The following is a 21,083-nucleotide window of genomic DNA, read 5'->3' on the forward strand; positions in this document are numbered from 1 at the left end:
ACTGTATGGTTATTTTTTTGTCATGTAGATAGTATATGGTTCAAATACCACTATTGTGGCCTCCTCAATATTTATGTTCACTCTGGAAGGTCAGAGGCTATTTGTACTTTAATAAGAATAGAGTTTTACTGGAGCCCAGATGTGGTGGGCATGCTCCAGGGCCAACTTTAAACAATGATGGCTATCGCGGCAACATATTCTAAGGTTAAGAAAGACACCATCATTATTCTCTATGTCTGATCTACTGTAGTCATTCATCCAAGAAGACAAAAGATTATTGCTGTGTTCTGCTCTGTTATTTTGTTATGGATAATAAATCTAATATAGGTGTAACATGACAATTGCATTAATAGTTGAAATATTGGCAAAATTACTAATTGTTTATTGTTTTGTTTGTAGTGGAATTTTCCACTTGTAATGTTTGCCTGGAAAATCGCACCTGCACTCTGCTGTGGCAATACAGTTGTCATCAAGCCAGCAGAGCAAACACCACTGACAGCTCTGTACATGGGAACACTTATAAAAGAGGTGAGCGTTTGTGTAATAGCAAATATTTTACATCAGTTAATCTTTGCTCTTGTTTAAAAAGCATGTTTAGTTACATACATATACAGTATATTACAATAGTACAATTGCATTGTATTTGGTTATTAGTTATGCATTCATTTTGAAACTTATTAGTTTTGCATTAAAGGGTAAATGTACCATTCTTCAGAAAAGCAAGACAGAATTGAACAAACCATGGCCTACATTAGGGCCAGTTCACACCATGTCATTTTCTAGATGCGCGCAGGTGCCTATAATTGTTAATGGCACCCCAAATGCATCAAACAAACATGTGAGTGTGTGGCCATCAAAACGCATGGTAAAATAGTACAATGTGGTTTGGTGCAGGCTCAATTTTAAAAGCCGCACTTTCTGTACTCTTTGCACAAACATGCGTTCTGGTGTGTGGTAGCCTTTAAAGCAATGAACAGACCATGACCTGCCATAAAGGAAATAAGCAAATACCTATTCATTCCAAAGATGCCTTTATTATACAGCCTGCATATGATCAGTGCAATCTTTTCAGCCTCCAGTGCAAGTTAGCCTCTGTTAACCAGAAGGATTTCTGTCTTGAGAGAAACATGGAGGCTACCATTCTTGAGCTATCCTTCTGAGAAAGCTAATTGCCTAGCCGCAATACTGGTCCACTTACCTTTATACTTTTTGAGCTACTGGATCAGTTTGCATGCTTCATTTATACAGGACCCACTGTCAACACTTTTAAAACATAGAGAGGAAGCTTCCTGTCAAAATGACAGCTGGGAATGGGCAATTGTGCAAGGGAGTGGATTCCCTGGACTTTTGCATTATAGCTAACCTCATACATCAAGATCTTTAAACCCAAACCAAACGTGTAAACAATAAAGAAAAAGTAGTGCAGTGCTTAGATAATTATATTTCTTTATCGTACATCATGGGACACAGAGCCTTAAGTAATTACTTAATGGGTTATAGGCTACCTTCAGGTGTTAACACTGGTTAACCCAATCAAGGAAGTTTACTCCCTATATGACCCCCTCCTCTTTCCAGGAGCACATCAGTTTTTTCACCAGTGTCTAAAGGTGTTGGTCTGAGGAGCTCCAGGAGGGATCCATGCTGGATTTAAATAGCCTCCATAGACCAGATCCATCCAATGTGCCATTGAGGCCTAAAGGGATGGTACCTGGGGCCTCGTATCCAAAGCTTGAGGTTTTGCCTGTAACACCTCTCTTTGTAGGGCTGGACCCCAGGAACCCAGGGCCTAGGTCCTACCTAAACGTCCTGTTGGGGCGCTCTTTACAGGTCCAAGGCAGTTGGAACCCCGTTTTAGGGACCCAGTCCTTGAAGGTTTGCTACGCAGCCCGCTGTGATGGGTGAAGGCTGGATTGTCTGTTAATTCAGCAAATCCTGTGATGAGGATAAGGTAAGGGAAGAAACTTAGGTATTAAAAACATCTATGTATTTCTTCCATTAGGGAAACAATTTTGTCATGCCTTAATTCTCCACTAGAGGGAGTCTATGCACATACCTTGCTCTTTTGTCTTCACTGTAAGCTCAGTCCTTGTCTGGTTACAGCAGCGAGTGGAGGGAGACTTGCAAGGTAAAAGAAATCTGCAAAAAGGTTGTCTTCACTGTAAGCTCAGTCCTTGTCTGGTTACAGCAGCAAGTGGAGGGAGACTTGCAAGGTAAAAGAAATCTGCAAAAAGGTTTTCTTCTCCCCCCTGATGGGACCAGAGGGTTAGTGGGACAGCAGCAATGTACCCCCCTTACAGTACCCCCCTGCCGCAGGGGGGTGCGGATGTCCCGCTAATACCGCTAATGTTTTACTGTGGCTGTTTTTTTACTATATCTGTGCCTACCACTGGATGAGTCTCTGTCTCCCCTCCCCCATGTTGGGTTTGGAAACCGAAAAATGCCGCACACAGGCGCCGGAAGATTTTAAATAAAAAAAAGGGGCGGAATTTTTTTCTTGGAGGGGGCGGGGCCTAAACGCGGTGAGGTGCACGTCCACGAGGACGCATGGCAGGCTAAAAACAGATAAATACCACAGCTGTGACAGTCTCTCCTCGGCTGATGAGGAAGAGACACGCAGCCTGCAACACAAGGACACAAGAGCTGTGGGACACGTATGGGTTGCAAAACTGGCATTCCTAATACAGAAGCGACACTCTTTTCCCAGCACTAGGCTGAACTTTATAGCGATAGACTATTTTTCAGCAATTAAGTGCAAATTTGTATAGTGCCTCTGTTTTTGTACTTAGGACTATGCCTGCCAAAAAAGACACCACAAAAACCAAAAAGATAGTAAAGGTTTTCACCCCCAGGCATTAGGATCTCGAGTCGCATTTCCACACTGTCATCCTCGCCTGAAATACCAGTTATGGCAAGCCAGGGTGAGCCATTGGAACAAATTGATGGTGCAGCTGCTTCTCACATCTCAGCCCCTGTATACGTGACTGAAGATGCCCTTTCCTCCTCCCTGCAGGGTTTGGAAGAAAGATTACCGCCTTTAATCGCATCCTCCATTCAAATGGATAGGAAGCATGCTAGATCCCCTTCCCCCACTTCAGAACCTTTGCAAGGGGAACAGTGGGCACAAGATGAGGTGTTACCCTCAGTCGATCAGGAGGAAAAGCAAACCGATGATTCTTCTGAGAAAGAAACAACGGTAGATGAACCTTTTTCAGCCTCTCAATCTGAGAAATTGCTGATACAAACTCTTACAGAGATGGTTTGTTCTACTTTCAAGCTACCTCTAACGGAGTCTCCTGTAAGCACGGCTTCTTCCTTGGGTTCCTTAAAACCTTCTCATCCTTTGCATGCGTTTCCTGCACATGCATTACTAGAACAGCTTATTTTTGCTGAATGGGATCACCCGGATAAGCATTTTCTCCCTCCTAAGAGATTTTCAATTCTCTATCCTCTGGAGGAGAAATTCTCCAAAAGATGGAAAATACCAGCACGCTGCGATTTCCATTCTGAACAATAGACTAACTTGTCCTGTAGACAATGCACAGATGCTTAAAGTGGAGTTCCACCCACTTTTACAACTCTTCAGCATCCCTCACTAAACTGTGCACTGTAAACAAATTGGATATTTTTAAATTTTTTTTCTCAGCACCTACTGTATATCTGCTGTATTCATTTTTCACTTCCTCCTCCCTGGCCGCGGCCCATCGCATCATTTCCTTTTTGCAATGCCTTCTGGGAAGGGGCGGCAACTTCCTCTGAAACTGCCGTTGCTATGGAAACCCGACCTGAAACCTATTACACTGCTTGTGCTGCACTGAGCATGTGCGAGATCTGCAAGGATGAGATCCAGGAAGAAATACAGTCTGGCTTCAGATGCCCACACTTAAGATGGCCACGGCCTGCTGTAAATTTATAAAATAACAAACTACTGCTATAAACTAACAAAACAGACCTTAGTTTACAGACTGACTTTACTAGAATACATTACGCTGTGTATTATAGGGGTATTTTTATTTAAAAAGTATAATTTCAGCCGAAACACCACTTTAAGGATCCAGCAGATAAAAAGTTGGAATCCCTGCTAAAGTCTGCCTTTTCCTTGGCAGGTGCTGTTACTCAGCCTGCAGTCGATGCAATAGGCGTCTGCCAATCCCTAAAGGACCAATTTAAATAGGCCCTTAGAGAGCTTCCTACACAACAAGCTCGGGATTTGGCTGAACTACCAAAGGCATTATGCTTTGCCATAGATGCCATTAAAGATTCTATTCACCAGGCGTCCCACCTTACGCTTATGCTTGTGCATATGCGTAGAATCCCGTGGTTAAAAAATTGGTCAGCTGAAGCACCATGTAAAAGCCTCCTAACTGGTTTTCATGGGGAGCGATTATTTGGAGAAGACTTGGATACATATACAAATTCTAGTAAGAAGAGTATTCTTTTGCCAGTCAAAAGAAAGTATAAACGCTCTTCATGTAAATGGGCTCTTTCCCCTGCACCAGGGGATTCCGCCTCTAGGCAGTGGCGACTGCCTCTGCCGTCAGACTCTAGAGGAACACCTCAGGGTCAAACCCAGGCTCAAAAGAAGTCCTTGGGTCGGAAACCTGCAAAGCAGAATCCTAAAGCCTCATCATGAAGAGGAAAGAGGGAAATACTTCTGCAGTTTTTAGAAGTCTGGAAAAAGGAGATTCAGGACAGATGGGTCATCTCCATGGTAACGCTGGGGTACAAGCTGGAATTTCGGGACTTTCCACCGTCTCGCTTCCTGAGGTCAAGCATTCCCAAAGATCCAGAAAATAGACAATCTCTGTTCATACAGTGATCATACAGATCCCCAGAAAAGAGCAAGGTCTTTGGTTTTATTCAAATCTTTTCATGGTACCAAAACCAAAAGGAGACGTGGACCCATTCTAGATCTAAGAAATCTAAATCAGTTCCTCATGATCCGCCTCTTTTCACATGGAGACGATCAGGTCAGTAGTTTCTATCCTTCTAGGAGGAGAACTTCTGGCATCAATCGACATCAGTTATGCATATCTGTAAGTCCGTATATTTCCCGCTCATCAAAAGTTTCTGCAGTTCGAGTTAGAACAGCTGCATTTTCAATTTGTAGACCTGCCCTTCGGGCTAGCCACAGCACCCTGGGTGTTCACCAAAGTGCTGGCCCCACCTCTAGCCAGATTAAAGGGCACGGGGCATAACAGTCATAGCGTACCTAGACGATCTATTGCTAATAGATCAGTCAGTGGCTCGTTTGGAGCAAAGCAAACGCACCACAACCAACTATCTGGAAAGTTTGGGTTGGATTCTCAACCTAGAGAAATCTTCCTTAATACCGCTAAAGAGGCTGGAGTACTTGGGTCTGATCATAGACACAGCCCAGGAAAGGGTGTTCTTGCCTCAGGCAAATATCAACTCCATAAAGGAGCTGGTGCAGAGGGTCAGGTCAAATGACGATCCCTCCATTGGCCTTTGCATGAGGTTACTAGGAACCATGGTAGCTTCATTCGAAGCAGTTCCCTATGCCCAGTTTCATTCAAGACTGTTGCAAAACAGTATCCTGTCTGCTTGGAACAAAACAATACAAGCTTTAGACTTACCAATACAGCTGTCCCCAAGAGTGTCCCAAAACTTCACTTGGTGGTTACTAAGCCAGAATTTACTGAGAGGAAAATCCTTCAGACCAGTCATCTGGAAAGTGGTAACGACAGATGCCAGCCTTTCAGGCTGGGGAGCAGTACTAGAAAAGACAACTGTCCAGGGACAGTGGTCAAGAACCGAAAAAACCTTGCCCATCAAAATTCTAAAGATTCGAGCAGTACATCTGGCTCTAAAGGCCTGGACTTTTAGGTTACGAGATTGTCCTGTCAGGATTCAATCAAACAATGCCACAGCTGTGGCCTATATCAATCACCATGGGGGCACCAAAATTCTCTCAGCGCAGAGAGAGGTGAACCATATTCTAACTTGGGCAGAAAGGAATGTTCCATGTCTTTCAGCAGTCTTCATTCCGGGAGTAGAGAATTGGCAGGCGGTCCCCAGTAGTTATTGCCAGGGGAATGGTCTCTTCACCCTGACATATTTCGGGCTGTTTGCCAAAGATGGGGGACTATGGATATAGATCTTCTAGCATCCAGGTTCAACAATTAGTCAACTTTGTGGTCAGAACAAGGGATCCATTCACATGTGGAATGGATGCGTTGGTGACCCCTTGGATAGGTTTTCACTGCTCTATGCATTCCCCCCTATTCAGTTGCTGTCACGACTTCTTTGCAGGATCAAGCTGGAAAGAAAGCCGGTAATTCTGGTGGCATCAGCATGGCCCAGAAGGTCATGGTATGCAGAAATCGTAAAGATGGCAGTGGAGGGCCCATGTTCCCTCCCACTACGGCCAGATCTGCTCTCTCAGGGACCGATATTCCATCCTTCCTTACGGTCTCTAAATTTAACGGCTTGGCTATTGAAACCCACATTCTGAAGAAACGTGGGCTTTCCGGGTCAGTTATCTCTACCCTGATTAATGCAAGGAAGCCAGCTTCCAGAACGATATATTATAGAGTCTGGAGGGCTTATGTTTCCTGGTGTAAATCCAAGGGTTGGCACCCTCGGAGGTATATCATAGGCAGAATTCTTGCTTTTCTACAATTAGGGGTAGAAATAAAATTGGCCTTGAGTACTATTAAGAGTCTCAGAACAGCATATATGTGTAGTGAATAAGCACACTTAAAAGACAATGTTCACCAAAAGGCGAAGAAATTGATAATAGTGTAATATTTAAAAAAAGGGAATATTTGTGTGCTTAAATGAAATATGAAAGCTGAAACACTACTGTGTGCATAACCATTAAAATGGTGTAATGTCCGGATCAAATGGCTGTGCAAAGACTAAAGCAGCATATAGGCATAGTGAATAAGCACTAAAACGCAGCAGTCCACACTTAAAGGACAATTCCCTTTTGAGGAAATATCCAGTGAAAAAAATCACCACAGGTGTGTCCCACCACCAATATAATGCGCTCACCAGATGAAATGGCTGGACAAATGTAAACAGCAAGTAAGCACAATACACAGCACCAGGTCCCCACCATGTGCACAACTACTAGTATAATTCACTCACTAGATTGGATGGCTGCACAAAAATGTGAACAGCAAGTGGGCATCAGCGAGCCACACTTTTTAGGGATGATCCCCCAGGTATGCAATATGCAGCAGCATCAATGGATAATGGGACTGTATGGGACAAATGCTTTTTATAACAACTCCTTCCCATTCAGTCCCATTATCCATTGATGCCGCTGCATATCGCATACCTGGTCAGTGCCACTGTGTGAGGATTTTTCCTTAAAGGGGACATCCCTAGAAAATGTGGATCCCTGATGCCCACTTGCTGTTCACATTTTTTTGCAGCCATCCGATCTAGTGAGTGCATTATACTAGTAGTTGTGCACATCGTGGGGACCTGGTGATGTGTATGGTTCTTACTTGCTGTTCACATTTCTGTGCAGCCATTTGATCTGGCAAGCACATGATATTGGTGGTGGGACACACCTGTGATGATTTTTTCACTTGATATTCCCTCAATTGGGAATTGTCCTTTAAGTGTGGATTGCTGCGTTTTAGTGCTTATTCACTATGCCTATATGCTGCTTTAGTCTTTGCACAGCCATTTGATCCGGGCATTACACAATTTTAATGGTTATGCACACAGTAGTGTTTCAGCTTTCATATTTCATTTAAGCACACAAATATTCCCTTTTTTAAATATTACACTATTATCAATTTCTTTGCCTTTTGGTGAACATGCATTCCACAAAGTCCTGACATCCATCTGCTGTCCTCAAAGGCTATTAACCTGGTGATTGTCATCTCCAAAAGGCCATCACTCCTGGTAGTATGCCCCCTAGGGTTCCATTTTAAGATCTGGATGACACTTTTGAGCACAGTTTGCTGCCTATAACTTGTGCAGCAATATTTTTTGGTGAGTAGAAAAGAAAAGGATAGCGGCACTTCCAGAAGATAAAAGCAGCTCCTTTTTGTGCAAAAATGTGAATGTAAGACATGCCACACACACTCAACCCACAGTTGCATTTCACACTCCTGTGCTTAATCCTTGTTGAGCCAAGTTTGCTGCCTATAACTTGTGCAGCAACATTTTCTGGTGAGTACATTGGATTAGTGGTGGGACACATTGAAGCACTTTGTTGGAGTGGTCCAGAGAGACTTATAGATCACTAAGGACTATCACTAGTCAAGATTGACACTTATTTGTGAACATTTTTTTGTTATTTATTTACATCACTGTATGATATCATTTTTGGTGTTACTGTATAGATATCTAAGCACTGCACTCTTTTTTCTTTATATCAATGGAAACTAGTATGAGGAAAGGACTACAGACACTTAGGGGGTTATTTACTAAAGGCAAATCCACTTTGCACTACAAATGTACTGCAAGTGAACTTGGAGGTGCACTGCAGGTGCACTTGGAAGTGCAGTCGTTGTAGATCTGAGGGGGACATGCAAGCAAAATAAAAAACAGCATTTTAGCGTGTGCATGATTGGATGATAAAATCAGCAGAGCTTCACCTCATTTCAGATCTTCCCCTCAGATTTAAAGCGACTGCACTTCCAAGTGTACTTGTAGTTCAAAGTGGATTTGCCTTTAGTAAATAACCCCCAATGTGTGATTCCTTCTGGAAAGTCATTCAAATGATTGTCTTCATATCCTTTTATTTGCAATGCACTTGTAGTGCAAAGTGGATTTGCCTTTAGTAAATCAACTCCTTTATTTCTCTTATCACTGATTTGCTTTAACTGGTTAAAATACAACTTTTTTTTTTTTTTTTTTACAATTTGTAAACATATTATAATCAAAGAGAAAGCAATACAACTTAACAAACCAGAACAATTGATGCTATTTATTTTTGTATCCTTTCAGGCTGGGTTTCCTCCAGGTGTAGTGAATATCGTGCCTGGCTATGGACCCACTGCAGGAGCAGCCATATCAAATCACATGGATGTAAATAAAGTTGCTTTCACTGGTTCAACAGAGGTATTTGTCTTTTGTTACATTTTTTCTATGGTGGTTCTCAACATACTGAATAGCAGATGTGCATCTAACAGGGTACTCCTGTCTATCAAACTAAGCGTATTATAATGGATTGAATGTTAAAGATAAACTCTAGGGAAAGAATCCCTGTAGAAAAATTCTCCCACAAAGGGGCTCTCCACACAGCAAGGGTTAAATGCTTGTTTATGCCTGCGATACCAGTAGCAAGATTTTTACTTACTTTTATCCCGAGCTTCCCTAGCAGCTGATGCTCTCCTTTTCTTCCCGACACTCAGGTTTGTGGGCAGTTTTGGGGGGGGGGGGGGGTCCCCACCTACAATCACAGTGGCTGCAACTGTCCAAGAGTCTCAGAGAAGAGGCTATGGGGGTGGGGGTTGTAGTTGCAAGTTCAAGCACTACCATGCAGTTCCTTCAATACTTGGTGAGTCATTGACCTGAACCATGCATGTGCATACCATGTGTAACACGTACAGTACTGTGCAAATGTTTTAGGCAAGTGTAAAAGAATGCTGTAAATTAAGAATGCTTCCAGAAATAGCAGTGTTAATATTTTATTTTTATCAGTTAACAAATTGGAAAGTAAATGAACAGAAGAGAAATCCAAATCAAACCAACATTGATTTGATTTTGATTTCCCTTCTGTTTGTTTACTTTCCATTTTGTTAATTGATAACAAAGAAACTATTAATACTGCTATTTCTGGAAGCATTCTTAATTTACAGCATTTTCGCACCTGCCTAAAACTTTTGCAAAGTACTGTACATTCTTGATTATGGTCAGTGAGTCACTAAACAGTGAAACAAGGATAAAGATGACAATCCTGGAGAATGCACCAAATAAAGTCAGATTTGGCACTGCCATATTACTAACTGGCACATTTCCTTTGATAGGAATGAACCACTGTATACTTATTGCTGAATTATCAGCAATGGCAGTCAGTTGACCAACTGCTAAAGGGGGTCTCAATGGCCTGTTTAATAAAATAGGTATTTCATGCTATCTTTTTAACATTAATTAGTTTAATGAAACAAAACTGCCAGAATATCAGAGAATTATTACTTAAAATTTAAAATCCCTATTTTTTCCCTAAATTTCTTCCACACTTTGATAGACAGTAGGAGAGTCTGAACAAGGTGTTTACATAATTTTCCTAAGTTTCTGCAGATCTAAAGGGTTGTCAGAGGAGCTAATCATGGTTTATAGGCTGCTACAGCATCATCAAGGGTGATAACACTGCAGAAGGAAAAGTGTTGTCATCTTATCAAAAGAAATAACCTAACCAAATGTTCTACTGGCAGGGTCATCAAGTTTTAAGAAAATGTTCCAGAGAGTACTTTCCAGGGAACCAACAGTCTTATTGCTATGGGCAGCCAACACCATACATGTTCTTTTATAGCTTGATCATAGTTTTCCTCTAAGTATACTGTTTAAAGAGCCTGTTTAGTGACCACCATAATCGGAGAAGATAAATGAATAGTAAAGAGATAACATTTTACTCGTCATGATTTGTGATATCTTGAAGAATTATCATGGCTAGTCTGTTTTTAATAAGCGCAGAGCAATATATGTTATTATCTGGGTGGGTACTATATGTACTGTGGTAATATAAGTTATTATCTGGATTACAATGTTAAGCAACCATTCTTTTTGTTTAAGGTTGGAAAGCTCATAAAAGAAGCAGCTGGAAAAAGTAATCTGAAAAGAGTTACACTGGAGCTCGGAGGGAAAAGTCCAGTAATCGTATTTGCTGATGCAGATTGTTAGTAAAACTATATTGTCTTAACTATTTCCTAACTTACCTGGTTAATTTAAAATATCATTACTAGGGAAGAGATGAACACCCCCCCCCCCTTCCCCCCCAGTTCAGTTCGCACCAGAACATGCGAACAAGCAAAAAGTTTGTGCGAAAATGCGAACACCGTCTATGGGACATGAAGATGAAAAATCAAAAGTGCTAATTTTAAAGGCTTATATGCAAGTTATTGCCATAAAAAGTGTATGGAGACCCGGGTACTGCCCCAGGGGACATGTATCTAAGCAAAATATAGTTTTAAAAAATACAGTTTTTTCAGGAGCAGTGATTTTAATAATGCTTAAAGTGAAACAATAAAAATGAAATATTCCTTTAAATATCGTGCCTGGGGGTACCCTTAGTCTGCCTGTAAAGTAGCGCATCTTTCGATGTTTATTACAGTCCCGCAGCAAAATTAAATTTCTAAAGGAAAAAATATCATTTAAAATTGCTCACAGCTGTAATGTATTGTCGGCTCCCAGCAATATAGATGAAAAACCATTGAAAAATAATGGCCTGCGGTTCCCTGCCCTCACCCAGTCCATACCAGGCCCTTTTGGGTCTGGTATGGATATTAAGGGGCAAAATTTTTTTTTCAAATGGCATGGGATCCCCCAAAATCCCTACCAGACCCTTATCTGAGCATGCAACCTGGAAGGTCAGGATAGGGGGGATGAGCGAACGCCCCCCCCCCTCCTGAACCGTACCAGGCCATATGCCCTCAACATGGGAAGGGTGCTTTGGGGTCCCCCCCAAAGCACCTTGTCCCCATGTTGATGGGGACAAGGGCTTCATCCCCACAACCCTTGCCCGGTGGTTGTGGGGGTCTGGAGTGTAGGGCTTATCTGAATGTGGAAACCCCCTTTAACAAGGGAGCCCCCAGATCCTGCCCCCCGCAATGTGAATGAGTATCAGGTACCCATTCACCAAAGAAGTGTCAAAAAAGTAAAAATGACAGGAGACAGTTTTTGACAATTCCTTTTTTTTTTTTTTTTTAAAAGGAAGTGTCCCGTGATGTCCATCCATCTTCGATGGGAGGCATCCCGCTGACTGCTGTCTCTTGGCTGTGACAGCTGATATATAGGCAAGGGCGGAGCCACCTGGTGATGTAAACAGGTGACCCCGCCCCCTCTGACCTCACTTGATGTCACATGATGTCAGAAGGGGACGGGGTCACCCGGTTACATCACCAGGTGGCCCCGCCCTTGCCTATATAACAGCTGTTACCTCCCATCGAGGTGGAGCTTTTTTTTCTATTTTTCAGGTCCGTCTGCATCGTAAATGAAAATGGATGGACATCGCGGGACACTTTTTTTTTTAAATAAAGGAATTTTCAAAAACTGGCTCCTGTTGTCTTTACTTTTTTGACACTTTTTTGGTGAATGGGTAGGGGTACCCCTACCCATTCACATGGGGGGGCAGGATCTGGGGGCCCCCTTAATAAAGGGGGCTTCCAGATTCTGATAAGCCCCCCCGCCCACAGAACCCCACAACCACCGGGCAAAGGTTGTGGGGATAAGGCCCTTGTTCCCATCAACATGGGGACAAGGTGCTTTTGGGGGACCCAAAGCACCCTACCCATGTTGAGGGCATGTGGCCTGGTATGGTTCAGAAGGGGGGGCGCTCCTCGTCCCCCCTATCCTGACCTGCGAAGTTGCATGCTCGGATAAGGGTCTGGTATGGATTTTGGGGGGGACCCCACGCCATTTTTTAAATTTTGGCACGGGGTTCCCCTTAAAATCCATACCAGATCTGAAGGGCCTGGTATGGATTGGGGGGACCCCCAAACCATTTTTTTATTTTGGCACCGGGTTCCCCTTAACCACTTCAATACACTGTGTTATATATACTACACTGCCTGCACTGACTGAATATTGAGTCTACACTGAATATCTAGTCTACACTAAATGCAGAGCATGCTGTGATTGGCCAATGCATGCAGGTCAGGTGCATGCTTTGGCCAATCATCAGACGTCAATGCACTGCGATCTCGCAGTGCATTATGGGGCGTTCCACAGCACTCGAATTTCCAGCGAACGCTCCATATGTTTGGTTCATTTTAGAACAAACGAACACACGATGTTCGAGTCAAACTTACGTTCAACTCGAACCGCGGGCTCATCCCTAATCATTACATACATTTGCAGTTTGATATACTTCTTGATCAGCCTTTAATATCAAGGCACATAGCAATGTGAAAAATGTAAAAGTCATGGCAACCAACCAGCAATCATGTCCTATTTTTTTGACTGTTCAAAACTGATAACTGTAAACCTCCTTACTGTGATTGGCTGCACTTTGCACATCCTCATTATTATTAAATTAGCAAGGCATAAAACTATCAGCCAGAGACTATGCATTCACTTGATGAAACAATTCATCATATTTAATAAACTTACGGAAAGCTATTGATATATTAGAAACCCATATTACAGCTCAGGGGCAAATAAAATTCATGGCTGAATCAGTTATAGTACATAAAGAAGGCTAAGCAAGGACCCAACACCCCTAGTCAGGCAACTAAACACAGTCAAAACAAAAACTGGTTCAAGAACCAATACTGTAAGGACGGCAAACAGCAAAAAAGTATTGAATCTGGCTATATAGTCAATCTACTACAACATCTTGATATATATGCATAAATATACACATAAAGTACATAATTTATAATAGATATAGTATATAATATACAGTATATGAGTAAATAATGTAAGTATAAACGTCCACTGTGCATAGTTGGATGTGGTTATTGGTTATTTTATAATTTGCTATGTATATTTTACATATTTGTTTTGCATTAACTTTATCAAAAGAGAATTATGGCCAAAGTTTTTTGGCCATACTTCTCCTGTGGGTCACATGACTGCACTGACTTTTGCTTCCCTGTGACCCAGAATCACCTGATAGCAGGATATTGCCTACTATCAGCTGACATGGCAGAGCTGCTCCAGGCTCTGAAGGGTCCTGACTATTGCCAATATCCACAGAGCTGCCTGATTGACAGCTGGTTCCACCTCTCAGCATTCGGCTAAGAGCTAAAGCTCACTGTGCCTGCCCCCCCCCCCCCCCCAGCCTGATGCTCCAGTGAGTGCTGGAAGGGCAAGCAGAGGCCATACACATTTTATAATTTTCTTTTCTTGTACAATTTTCCTTTAGCTTTACCTAAAATCATATAATATGAAGTCAAACCTAAACAACACTTTCAATCTGTATCCAATCAGGCAGGCCTGTGCACTACATAGTTAAAGGTAAATCTAAAAGATATTGTACATAAATTGTACAAGAAATGTATGGCCAGCTTTACAGTCACTGCTCTCCACTCTGAGCATACGAAGAACTGTGCAATCAGCAGTCATGTGATCACTCTGCAGCATAGAGGCGAGTGTGTATGTTTGTTTTTTGTTAACCCATACTTCAGGGAGATATAATATACTGTCGTAAACACTGGGTGGCACCTTAACAGGTTCATATGTATAATGTTATGTTGGTACTTGTTGGTTAAAGGCACGGTGGAAGTCATTGTAGTTATTCCTGGCAAATGGTGAATATGCACTTTTTTTCAGCAAGCATGAACCTTGTGTCCTGACTTTTTCCAGATGTCAACTATTTGAACTCACAGCAAAGCAGTGCATTGAATATTTTGCTCTGTCACATATAGGCATGTACAGTATCTCACAAAAATGAGTACACCCTTCACACTTTTGTAAATATTTTATCATTTCGTTTCATGTGACAACACTGAAGAAATGATAAGATATAATAAAATATTTACACAAATGTGAGGGGTGTACTTTTGTGAGTTACTTTATGTGCATGAACAATGCTGGGTCTTCCAGACTATATATAGTTTCTTGGTACAGAATGTTATCAGTAGAATCATACAGATGATGTCACGGATGGGAAATCTGTTCCCACTACGGACAGACTAGCTAACCAGGACTTGATAGTAACAACCTGGTATAGTTGGTAGATGGTTGTGTATTCCACAGAGAAGACACAGACATCTATGTAGAGTAACAGAGTGACAAAGGACACTGTCATGACTGGATACTTGATGGCACTGAAGAAAAAGGGTCTGCATGCCAGATCATTCAGTGAAGGTGAGAGCTCTTAGAAAGGCTAAGGCACAGGGTATAAGGAGCTGTCTGATCTTCACCAGATCACCCCACAAAGTGTTGGGTTTTGCTACTGATGACTCCAAGATGACTCATCTGACTTACTCAAGCAGGCAACTATGTGAGACTGAATACAGATATACCAGGACGAGTTTCTTGCAGCATTGAGGTGCTAGGCATGTTAGAAGTAATACTAACGAGTCTATTGCAGCACTGGGATACTGGGCACAGAAAAGTACAAGAGACACACTAGTGTAGAGAGATTGGATGCAAGCTGGAGTGCTCAGATAATCACACAGTGCTGGTAAAAGTTGTTGGCTGGAATGCACAGGGAATCACAGAAGTATTGATATGCAGGTTGCTTGCTGGAATATAGAGGGAGTGATAGAGGTGAAGGAACACTGGATACTGGCTGTATTGTACAAGGAAGTAAGAGGTACAGGCACACTGGTTGGAGGCTGGAGTGTACAAGGAATCACACAGATGCTGGTATCCATGTTCCTGGCTAGAATACACAGAAAACTCACACAGGATCTGGTTGTAGGTAGCAGGCTGGAATAGACAGGGAGTTACAGAGGATCACTAGACTAAGGAACACTGGAGACACTGAGGAATATGCAGGGGTCACAGAGGATCACTGGAGATACTGTCATGGAGTCATAAGGAAACATGTGGGACTCAGCTAGTGTTGAGATACATTGCTCAAACACCAAAGTTCCTCATGCGCCAGAGAGAGCCTGACCACAGGTTGGCTGAGGCATGCCAGTGGTCTCATACAGGCCAGAAGACCCGACACTGGAGCATGGAACAGGTGAATCTGACTGTACACTTTATGGCTTTAATCTGGTGCTGTAGATGTCTGTGTGTGTATATATATATATATTTATATATATATATATATATATATATATAAATATATATATATATATATATATATATATATATATATATATTAACAGATAATTCTTTAGTAATGTGGGTTATATTTTTCCTTTTCAGTGGACATCGCTGTAGAGATTGCCCACCATGGTCTGTTCTATCATCAGGGACAATGTTGCATAGCTGGATCTAGGATATTTGTGGAAGAGACAATCTATGATGAATTTGTGCGTAAAAGTGTTGAGAGGGCAAAAAAGAGAGTTCTAGGAGATCCTCTTACACCTGGAATACACCAAGGTCCACAGGTGAGTATGCCACAATAGTGTATCAACTCCTAGTGCTACTCAAGAGGGAACTTGGAATGTATTAAAGTCAACAAAAGCAAGGCAACATGGGATGGATTTCTAAATATGCAACAAAGGCTAAGGCCTAGGGCTTTCAAGACCAGCACACAGCCAAAAACATTTTTGCTTTTCTTGCATGGTCTGTGCATCGTTTTCGGTGAAATAATGTACTGCATGTTTACAGTTCACCCTCTCATAGTCTGTATACCTAAAACTTAATTGAAAGCAAATTAGGATGACAGTTTTCCTACTCTTCTAGTCAAAAGTCTAAGGTGTTATGATGCAAAGTGGGCAATCTCTCTCTCTCAGCCTCTCCACCACAAGTCTCAGGCTGTCTTACTATGATCTCTAATTAATGCCTATGGGTTACCACACCTTGCATATTATACTTGCTCTTTGTGCTGAATAAGCCCAAATAACTCCCTGTCCCCAGTGTGTTGGTCATCTTCCCTTAAAGCAGGTGAGATGCTGATTGTATTTTGCTATTATATCACATAACCAGATGCACTGTGAATATAACACCTTTAGCTTCACAGTTATGCAAGAATGATTCATTTGTGTGTGTATTAACGAAGGAGTGTTGCTCATAATCAAACCCAAAGGTATTATAATTATACATTCAAGTAAAAGCTGCTGTATCAGTCCTGTGTGAATTTGCCAGGTTCCCAGGCTTTCTATGCTTAGGGATCAAAATGTGCAAGAAAATAACTAGTCTAGCTTTTGGCCAGACTCCAAGGTGTTGTGTTCAGTCCTTGGCCTAGCCACATGATTAAACATACCGCTTGAACAGCTACCAAATTGAATTCTGATGTGTACATCTTTTTTACAGAAAAGAAGATAAGAAACCCATATCTTAGTAGTGGGAGATTATACTATAAAACCAAGTCTGTTATTTGTAAGATTTTAACAAGCAGACTAGATTGTTTTCAATATAAATGCATTTTTGGTGCTCTTTTCTATTGGGTGTCTAATCAGACTATCACTTTCAACAAAGAATGATCTAAAGCCTACAATCCCCTTAGAATTGCTCATTGTATTTCTCAACTGCATAAAGTTTGTTTTATGATGTAATGAAATATAAAACTGCTGTATGAGTTTGTGCTTTTATTGTTCACCTATTGGCTTTTAGTGGTTTGTATGTTATGTTAATCAAAATAATTTTTCAGCAAATCATTTTTTGGTAGTGAATTGTAAACTAGGTATTACCTTCAGTGATTCCAAACACATGTCATTCCAACTAGCACCATTTAAAGGCTATGCATTCTTTTATCAAGTCCATTAAGGAGTGTTTTATAGGAAACTACATCGTTTACTAAGTATAATAGAAAAAAGGAGATAATAACTACAGTACTCACAAAGGCAAGATAAATCATTTACTGGAAGAGAGAATTTGAAACTGTATTCACAAGTCACCATGTCAGGCTAAGGAGTAGAGAAAACATGGCCACAAAGCATAACAAGTATAACCCATAAAGCTGTGCTTGTGCTAAAAAGAGGAAAGACCACAAAAGTCATCATAAACACCTTTATTGTTTTATAGTTGTATGCGCTTTACATTAAATAACAATACATATTATCTAACACATTTGAATTCAGGATTTGTCTTTAAAAGACGTCTAAAAACAATGGGGTTGATTTACTAAAGGCAAATAGACTGTGCACTTTGCAAAGTGCAGTTGCACACTGCAAGAGCAGTTGCCCCAGAGCTTAGTAAATGAGGGGAAGCTCTGCTGACTTCTATCATCCAATCATGTGCAAGCAAAAATGCTGTTTTTATGTTTTTGTTTTTTTTCCCTTGCACGTGATTGGGTATTCTTTGCAAAGTGAAGCTTTACCTCATTTACTAAGCTCTGGAGCAACTGCACTTTGCAAAGTACACAGTCTATTTGCTTTAGTAAATCAACCCCAATGCATGTTCAGTATGGCAATAACACTGCTTTTTCTAGTTTAACACTCATCAGGGCTGAAAGTGGCATTGGCCATTTTTTTACTACTTTTCTGTATATTTAAAAATGAAACCTCCTGGATCTGTTCTTCAAACGCACCATTTTTAGCAAAAAAAAAGCTTAAATTTACTCTTTACATTACAGCATGCAATATGTTTTCCCAACTCCCGCCCAAGGCTGCTGAAGGGGGATAAGGCACTGCTATTAAATGCTGACTGAGCAATATAATCAGAAAGGCTAAAAACTGATGTAATCACAAACTTTTTTGACTGCAATTGAACGGGAGTAATAAAGCTTTAAGCCAATAGTTTTGTGATTACCTGGCAGCCTATTAAAATACAATGTAAAGACACTCAGCCTCCAACTGCTCTATTATGAGGGTGCCTGACATATTATATCAGGTGGCTTAATATGCAGGTTCCATCTCTCTCCAATATAATACTTGCACTTTTTCCTTATCAGCATTTTTGTGTGTCGCTAGCCTAGTTGCAGGATGATGATATTTACATATAACTAGCATTGTTTAAGGTATGCATAATTATAGTTATATCCTTGTAGCAAATAGTTTGTAATTCTAATGCCCTGTACACACGGGCAGATTTTCCGCCGGAAAAAGTACAATCGGATTGTGTTGTCAGAGATCTGACTTTTTTCGTTGGAATTTCCGACACACAAAGTTTGAGAGCAGGATATAAAATTTTCCGACAACAAAATCCGATCGGTTAAATTCCGATCGTGTGTACACAAATCCGACGCACAAAGTGCCAAGCATGCTCGGAATAAATTAAGAGATGAAAGCTATTGGCTACTGCCCCGTTTATAGTCCCAACGTACGTGTTTTACATCACTGCGCGCAGAACGATCGGATTTTCCGACAACTTTGTGCGACCGTGTGTATGCAAGACAAGTTTGAGCCAACATCCGTCGGAAAAAATCCATGGATTTTGTTGTTGGAATGTCCGATCAATGTTCGATCGTGTGTACAGGGCATTATAGTGTCTGAAGTTAGTTATAAGTAAAACCTGCATCAGAAAACAATTACATTCACAACATTGACAACATTGGTAAAATATTTTAAGAGTTGTAGACGGGCGCAGTTCAGCCTCCCCTCTGTAGGTGGCACTGTTCCGGCCGCTGCTGTGCAGAGAGAATAGGGGTTGAGAGGAGTTTTTGTTCCTCTGAGGCCTCTGTAGTTGTTATGAGGGCATTGCTTATAAATAGCACTGCCCCACTGCAGTTTTTGTGCCTTTGCGAAGTGGATAGTGTAGGGACAGGATCCCCACTGGCTAGGGACAGTGTACTAAGTGCTAAGGAGAGGTTCGAGAAGTTGAGAAAGAACAGTGCAGGGATGCTGCGCCTGGCGCCGCCACTTGGAAACCCTAGAGACTTGGGATGAGGACCTTCCTATCTGGTTACAAAAGGAATCTGCACTGCTGTTCTGCCTATCAGCCACCCCCTTCATCAGATGCTGTTTCGGTACTGTTGCCTACCAAAGTGTCTGCTCAAGTACAAAGACTGTGTTAAGGCACCACCAATGTTGTTAAAGTGGTGGTAAAGTTTGGAAAGTAAAAAAATGAAACATTTCCCCTGCAAGGCAGTGTTGTAATGTGCTAGGATGCATCACAAACTAGCATATTATGAGAGACTTACCTTAAAACAAAGCCCTCCAGCAGCGTGCTGTCACCGCTGACAGAGCTTTCATTTTCACCCGGTCTTCCTTTTGGGTTCGCAGGCTCCAGCCACCTGACTGGCCGAGCCATGATGACGCTATTCCCGCGCATGCGCATGGGAATCACAGTTTACGGCACAGTACTCTGAAGGGACAGGACGGGTATGCTGTTCCTTTAGCGCACATGCGCCGGTGATGTTGCAGTGCATATTTAGGAGATATTAATTATACCTACAGGTATGCTTTATTATAAGCTTACCTGTTGGTAAAAATATCACAAACAGGTTTACGACCACTTTAAGAGCTGTCATACCCCAAGTTGCCTGTAACACTGAGGCTCCATTGACATAGTGTTTGGAACTGTAAGTGAGCACCTTCCTGATGTCTTCCATGTATTAATTGTTGTTTCTACTTTACTAAATAATAACTGTACCCCCTGTATACCTTTACTTTATCTCAGGTACCAATCAGCTGGCCCCACCCATAAGCTGGTGATACATCAGGGGTAGTTGAAACGTTTTCAACCCACAAGGCTTTGAGAATTTGAGACACACTGGTTTGCACAATTATAAGTAGTTTACAGAAATCAACATTGGAGATGCACTACAAAACTATAGAAGTAATGCACTGAAATTGTTCTTAAAGAGCAAAAATAACCATCACCTTTATTTACTCAGGATATGTGCCTTTTTTAATCATACTTTCTATTAAAAAAAAAAGTAAAAACATTTGCAAAGAAAATTATGTGTGTTTTTAGTAGTTTCCAAGAATGATAATAATTATATAAAGGTCCAGAGACAAAAATGTATGTTTTGGATCCAGTCATTCCCATGTAGAAGACAGTTTAAATATTCAAACAGAATATATACACTATGATATAAATTGATTGTGTTAAGAAGATCCAATCTCTAAGTTACACAGAATTCCTTTTCATATTATGTCCTTACAAAACAGACAGCTACCCAGTGAAGCATAACACTTTTGTAGCTATTCTCATTATCTGGTATACAAATTGTGCATTATGAAGCTTGGCTCGAGTTACTGGTTAAACAAATTAAAATGAATTGTTAGAAAAGAAACCTGAGATTGAGAAAAGGGGGATTATATGATCCCTTAATTCAAGTCCTAAACTAAAAAAAAAAAAAAAAAAACTTCACACCATATCTACTGTGTGATTTTCAGAGCAATTCTTTTCATCTAGTGATCATGAGTAGTTTTGGTTAGAAGACATTGCACAATAGAGTTGTTATATACCACTATTATTTAGAATTGCAT

The 21,083-nt window shown here is 41.2% G+C and overlaps 1 protein-coding gene across 1 annotated transcript in view; it reads left to right on the forward strand.

The window, feature by feature from the left end:
* ALDH1A1 (aldehyde dehydrogenase 1 family member A1) overlaps positions 1 to 21,083 on the forward strand; it is a 93,474-nt gene that overhangs the window by 42,242 nt on the left and 30,149 nt on the right. Inside the window, exons 6-9 of the mRNA XM_073634396.1 lie at positions 400 to 528; positions 8,932 to 9,045; positions 10,720 to 10,822; positions 15,970 to 16,154. Of these exons, the coding sequence (XP_073490497.1) occupies positions 400 to 528; positions 8,932 to 9,045; positions 10,720 to 10,822; positions 15,970 to 16,154 (531 nt within the window). The remainder of the gene's footprint in view (positions 1 to 399; positions 529 to 8,931; positions 9,046 to 10,719; positions 10,823 to 15,969; positions 16,155 to 21,083) is intronic.

The sequence above is a fragment of the Aquarana catesbeiana genome, linkage group LG01, assembly GCF_042186555.1.
Source record: "Aquarana catesbeiana isolate 2022-GZ linkage group LG01, ASM4218655v1, whole genome shotgun sequence".
NCBI lineage: Eukaryota > Metazoa > Chordata > Amphibia > Anura > Ranidae > Aquarana > Aquarana catesbeiana.